General features: G+C 42.9%; 1 protein-coding gene across 1 annotated transcript in view; it reads left to right on the plus strand.

Annotated features, from left to right (window-relative positions):
* The window catches only part of Cpb2 (carboxypeptidase B2), a 41375-nt gene that overhangs the window by 14606 nt on the left and 19746 nt on the right, over positions 1-7023 (plus strand). Inside the window, exons 3-4 of the mRNA XM_021203763.1 lie at positions 473-597; positions 4165-4273. Coding sequence (XP_021059422.1) covers positions 473-597; positions 4165-4273 — 234 coding nt within the window. The remainder of the gene's footprint in view (positions 1-472; positions 598-4164; positions 4274-7023) is intronic.

Below are 7023 nucleotides of genomic sequence, written 5' to 3' on the forward strand. Positions count from 1 at the left end.
AAGAAAGAAAGAAAGAAGGAAGGAAGGGAGAACTTTGGAGAAGTGCAGTAGAACGATAAAAATGTAAATTTTTCAGAGGCATTAGATGAAAGAACGGGACACTAATGTGATAATATCAAACGCACAGAATCTTTACTAAATGAAATCAACGTGTAATCAATCTTCCTTCCTTAGGATTTCTTTTTTCTTTTAAGCTCCCGAAAGACACAGCCAGCTCCGTAGTATTCATAAATGTATTCATCCCCTTATCGAATATGAAGCACCTGGAGTGCTCCAGGGTCTGTTTAGCAGCTAGAAAAAGAGCCCCCTGCAGAATGAGTGTTTATATTCCCGTGTGCAGGGTGGAGATTGATGGAGAGGTGCCTTTGACACAGCCCCTTTAGAGACACGTAGCTAGACGGGCCGAGCTGCATTTGCAAGTGATGTGCACGGTTCAGGTTTCAATTTGCCAATTTCCCCCTGGAAATTGTAGGTTGTTCTCTGGCAGCCAGTGACAGCTGAATTCATCGAGAAGAAAAAGGAAGTCCACTTTTTTGTGAATGCGTCTGACGTCGACAGTGTCAAAGCCCATTTAAATGTGAGCAGAATTCCATTTAAGTAGGTATCCTTTGCTACGTATATTCAAAACCTATGATAAACACCTACTGTGTCTTTGACCGAGAAACGGTATAATTGGTTTGTGGGAAAATGGCATACATTAAAAATGGTGGCGTGGCAGCTTCTGGGACAGGCTGATGAGGAGACCTGAGACCCAATTCAGTGACAAGTGGTTTAACATCTTACCACTTCAGTCTTTCATCGGAATTAAGACAGTGGTCTCCCAAACCTCTCATTCATCCTCTTTCTGTGACTAATCTCTTCCTAAACCTAGTAGGCAAACCTGTCATCACCGTGAATTTAGTTATTTGTCTCCTTGTTAGAATTTAAAAAAAAATTACAAAAGAAACCTTAGGAAAAAAGGAAGATGTATTAGGCAGGGTTCTCTAGAGGAACAGAGCTGATACTGTGTGTGTGTGTGTGTGTGTGTGTGTGTGTGTGTGTGTGTGTGTATAATTATGTACACATATAATTACACATATATTTAATTACATATAAATACACATATACTTAATAGTAGGCACACTTGTAAAGAGTTTCATTTCCTTTTATGTGCATAGACATTTTTCCTGCACACACCGTATGTGTGCCTGGTGCCCACAGAACTGGAAGAGGCTATCAGAGCTCCGAGAACGAATATGTCTCAGTTGGTCTTCAGCATCCTTTGGAATCCTGAAAAATAGGCTCTAATACCAGTGAAGGAACACCTCAGCATCAGGATAGATGCTCTTGTCAGTTATAGGGACAGAGACAGAGAGAGAGACACCAGGCAAGAAGCAATGATCCTTTCTTCCGCGTCCTTCACATAGGTTGGCACAAGAAGGTGGGGCCCAGACATAGAGTCGGTCTGCTGACCTCAAATAATTCAGACTTAAGATGAGTCTTCATACCATCCAATTAGCTACACAGTCCTCACAAATGTGTCCATCTACTTAGGTTTTTAGTAAATTCCACAGATAGTCAAGTTGACTGTTAAGAATAGCCACCATAAGCCGGGCGGTGGTGGCACACACCTTTTTAATCCCAGCACTTGGGAGGCAGAGACAGGTGGATTTCTGAGTTTGAGGCCAGCCTGGTCTACAAAGTGAGTTCCAGGACAGCCAGGGCGACACAGAGAAACCCTGTCTCAAAAAAAAAAAAAAACAAAACAAACAAAAACAAAAAAACAAAACAAGCAAACAAAAGAATAGTCACCATAGAAGGGGTTGTTGTTGTACACAGTCCATCGTGGCAGCAAAGCTTGGGGGCAGGAGCCAGGCACACTGCATTTATATTCAGGAAAGCAGAAAGCAACGAACCCTGCTGCTGGCTGGACAGTACGTAGCCCACGGAATACCGCCATCTATACTTAAGAATGGTCTTCCTGACTCAGTTAACCTAATCTAGGAACGTCCCTCACATGCCCAGAAACCTGTCTCTTTAGTGATTTCAGGGGCTGACAAGTTGACGATGACTGTCACCCTCTGGTAGGCTTTGAGATGTCTCTTGGAAAAGGAGATGAATCTGTCGTGGGTTCTTTCTTCTCAAAGTTAGTAAATGTTTCTGAAAGGCCAGCCCTCAACTAGAAAGAGGGTCTGACACTGGAGTTCGGCACTGCCACTCAGTCACCTATACGATTTTGTAGAAATTATAAATGCACAGTGGCGGGAGATAACACTGACTGTGCATCTTAAGTGACTCAATGGCGTTAAGAAAAAGAAAAAGAAAAAGAAAAAGAAAAAGAAAAAGAAAAAGGAAAAGGAAAAGGAAAAGGAAAAGGAAAAGAAAAAGAAAAAGAAAAAGAAAAAGAAAAAGAAAAAGAAAAAGAAAAAGAAAAAGAAAAAGAAAAAGAAAAAGAAAAAGAAAAAGAAAATGCAGTGTATTGGGTGTTTCTGTGCAGAGGCCACTCTCTCCTCTGGTTTCTCTGGATCGCTTTCTCCTTTCCTGAGCCATGAGCCAGGGTCCCCCTTAATACTTCTTGAGACCATGGTCTGAGGTGTGCCAATGGACACCCTCTGTAAAATATGCTGGGAGAATTATTGATGATTTATTAGAGGCATTTACTGCCCCTTCCAGGAACTACACTGAGCCAACCTGCACATGGTTTCACTTGTCCTCATAGAACTGTGAAAAGTTAATGCTGTTCCCAGAGACAGATGAAAACTTTAGAGTTCATTTACTTTATGTGCATATATTTTGCTTGCATGTATGTCTATGCACCACATGTGCGCATTGCCCATGGAGGCCAGAAGAGGGCGTCAAATCCCACAGACTAGAGGTAGAGATGGTGGGGAGCCACCGTGTGAGTGGCAGGAACCTAGACTCTGTCTTCTCCTGAAGCACCCAGTGTTCTCCATGGTCTCTCCAGCCCTGGATTTTTTTTTTTTTTTCTTTTTTAACTTACAAGGAAACTTCCCAATGTCAGCCAGTTGATACATGAAGGCAAAAGTCAACCCACTGGCCTAAATAAAGAAATTCTCATCAGTATGAGAGCTAATTCCAAATTGTTCAGCCCTATAGCTCACGGATAATTCTGGTAAAGTACTTGCCTAGTTAGTAGGTAAGCAGGCTAACAGTCTCAATTTTATCTTTCCCTGCATTTTTGTTTGTTTGTTTGTTTGTTTTTGTTTTTTGAGAAAGGGTTTCTCTGTGAAGCCCTGGCTGTCCTGGAACTCACTTTGTAGACCAGGCTGGTCCGAACTCTAAAATCTGCCTGCCTCTGCCTCCCAAGTGCTGGGATTAAAGGCGTGAGCCACCACTGCCTGGCCCTTTCCCTGCATTTTGATTTGTCAAAATTTGCTCATGTTTCGTCCTGCAGAATGCCTAGGGTACATCAGTGAAACAAAAGAAAGAAGGGCTGTTCACTGCGCTTCTCCCGTGTCCTTCACTAAAAACAGATATTGCTAGGGATTGAAGCGGGTGTCCATCAGTCTTCTAGCCCGATTACTGTTGCTGTGATAAACGTCAAGACTAAAAACAACTTTTGAAGGAAAGAGTCTATTTAATCTTGCATATTCTAGTCCGTCATTGAGGGACGCCAAGGCAGTAGCTTGATGCAGAAGCCACGGAAGAGAGCTGCTCACTGGCTCTCTCTCAGGCTCATATTCAGCAACCTTGGTTAATAAAGCCCATCTGCCTAGGAATGGTGCTACCCACAGTGGGTGGGGCCTTCTTACATCAGCTAGCAATCCCAAAACTGCCCCACAGACTTACCCACATGTCAATATGGCAGAGATAGTTCTTCATTTGAGGTTCCTTCTTCGCAGTTATGTCAGGATGACAACCAAGATCCGCCATCACAATTTTCATAGAAAACACACTGAAGAAATAGAGATAAGGGCAGAGAAGGATGAAATTTAGGCAGTTCTGAAATCATACCTCATACCCTATTCCCAGTGTCCACAGGGCTCTGCTAATAGGGTTTGTGGCTTCATCTCGTCTCCACACACCGCTGTTTTGTTTTACTTGCTGAACTGCTGTTTTACTGCTGTCAGTCTTCCGACAAGCACACATATCATGGCTGCAACGGGCCCTGTGAGAGGGCCAGCACTGTGCTTGGAAACTGCTCACCTTCTGCTTCTTCATCAGCGTCCTGACGAACAACGTGGAGGACCTAATTCAACAGCAGACGTTCAATGACACGGTCAGTCCCCGCGCCTCTGCTTCATACTACGAGCAGTATCACTCGCTAAATGAAGTAAGTCACCTCGCCATTCCTCAGAGGTACTGTGTTCTCTTAATTGGCATTGCCACTTCAACCATGAGGAATTACCGAAGAACCATAACCAACAGAGGAGATTTGTTTTGATTTTTAATCACACTTTGGTTGATTAGATGCTGGTAATTCACCCGTTTACTGATGTCAACCCTGGGACCACAACTGAGATCTGAGTAATAAGAATCAATTTTATTTGATAAACTGGCTCTATATTAGCATGCGAGTCTAAGGCTAAGAGTGTCTGTCATTTCTGGGGATAATAGGGAAGAAATTATTAAATGCTAATAACAACAGAAAAAAAGGAATGGGTTTGTTACATTGAAACTGTCCAAAAACATTGTAATTGTAATTGTAATTGTTCATGTCTCCTTAAACCATTATCTGAATTTTAGTCCTTTTTAAAAGATTTCTTTATTTTGTATGTATATGAATGTGAGTGGTCTATTTATACATATGGCTGCATAACAGGATTGAGCATCAGAACAGGACATGAGATCCCATTATAGATGGTTATAAGCCATCATTTAGGTGCTGGGAATTGAACTCAGAACCTCTGGAAGAGCAGTCAGTGTTCTTAACCACTGAGCCATCTCTCGAACCCTCTGAATTTTATTCTTAACAATCACCAGATTACCTCATAGAATTAAAGTGATATATTGCCTTATATTTAAATGTTATAATTGAATGCATTTTATCCTTCTGGGTAGGAGCCTTTAAATCAGGATATCTTTGATTGGGTGCCTAAAAATTGGCAGGAACCACAACTGAGATTTGGGTAATAAGAATCAATTTTATCTTTCATCTTTGAAATCATCCATTTCTTTCCAGTTGGCTAACCCAGAACTCAGTCTGCTTCCAGAACCTATGTGCCTGGCTGACTGATGGGGCTGTTACACCCTACATTATCTCACACCCTACATTATTTCTCTTTAGCATCCTACATCTATCTGTTCTACATAGGGCACTTCCCACTAGCGACTATCACCAGCAATGTGAGACAAACTTGGTGCGGAGAGGCTAAGCAGGAGAGACTTGAAAAGCAGAACATGCCCGTGATGCCACTGTGTTAAGTTTGATGGGCAGAGGGGAATGCTTAAACAGGGGGATTTCAAAATATATTATCAAGTCATTTTTCCCAGACAGTTCTGTTGTCTGACCATATTCCCATGAAAGACTTGGAATGGCAAACACACACCACGGCTGTGCTCCTGGGCGAAGGATTCCGTAGCAAAACTGACACAGACTGTCTAGACGTTTATTGGCGCGTATTTCTGGAGGCAAGAAGTCCAAGATCAAAGTGTTGGCAGGGTTTAGGTTTCTTCTGAGGCTTCTTTCTTTGGCTTGGAGACAGTTGTTCCCTTTCTTCCACTGCTGTTCTAGTTTGCTTTCTCCTGCTCTGATAAACACCAAGACCAAAGCAACCTGGGGAGAGCATGCCACACAGAACCAACTGCACACACACACACACACACACACACACGCACGCACGCACGCACGCACATGCACCACAGTGGGCTGGGCCCTCCTCTATCAGTTTATCATGAAAAAAATGCCCCCATGTGTTTGTCTACAGCCAATTTGATGGAGACATTTTCTACGCCAAGCTTCCTCTTCCCAGACAACTCTAGCATATGTCAAGTTGATGTACAATCCACCTGGACCTGTGGCTTTCCTTTGTACGTCCCCACATGCCTCCTTCTGTCTGAATCTCCCCTTCTTTTAAGGACAGTAGTCAGAGTGATCAGATCAGTGACATTGAACTTCATCATAGACACAAGCTATGTTACTGAGCATCAGGACTTCAATATACCAGTTGAAGAATATGCTAGACCATCACCTTGGTATTTCAAAAACTGTCCTAAACTTCCCCTCCCCCTACTCCAAATCCTTTCTAAGAGACTCGTGGGAAATATGGTACTTATACTCTTGGGAAGTTCTTTTATCCTTCACCTACTTATGATGACCTCATCATGACCACCCAAAGTAGCCTAGTAAGTTCATCAATGAAGCTGGCTCCGAAGCTGTGGGAAAAAAATATGCTGAATCACCAGTACTACAGCATTGATTAGTCCATGTAGTAGTTTTCTCAGGCATATTCACCCCTATATAACTAATGTAGGAAATAGAACTCTAGTGAATAACCTTTTGGTGGTTAAATCTCTGGCACCTAAGAAGCCAAGTTGGAATTTGGTGACTGGCCTTTCAGGAACACCTTTGTCCCTGGCATACATACAAGAGCTCATAATGTCCTTGCTGATCATGCCACTGGAAATTGGTCCCATGACCATCAGCCAGAATTTCTGTGTGAAACCATCACTAGGAAAGTTCGAAGAGATAATACTGGAGAACTGACCATCACAAATTCACCGGGTCCAAGACTACCAATGACATTGGTCAGTCTCCTATCAGATGCTAATTCAGTATCTGCTGGACAGGGGATGCTAAAGTCAGCCCCAGAACTTATTTTTCCTCCCATTGTAGTTTTGATAGACGCTCAGATTCCTCTGGACTCCTGAGCTGTGAGTGAGATCACCACTTGTGGTGGAGTTTCTTTCTTCAGCTTACCCTCCTAAGTGACTCTCTCTGCCTCTGTCTGTCTCTGTCTGTCTCTGTCTGTCTCTCTGTCTGTCTCTCTCTGTCTCTCTGTCTCTGTCTCTGTCTCTCTGTCTCTCTGTCTCTCTGTCTCTCTGTCTCTCTGTCTCTCTGTCTCTCTCCTCTCTCTCTCTCTC

Source organism: Mus pahari, chromosome 8, assembly GCF_900095145.1.
Source record: "Mus pahari chromosome 8, PAHARI_EIJ_v1.1, whole genome shotgun sequence".
Classification (NCBI taxonomy): domain Eukaryota; kingdom Metazoa; phylum Chordata; class Mammalia; order Rodentia; family Muridae; genus Mus; species Mus pahari.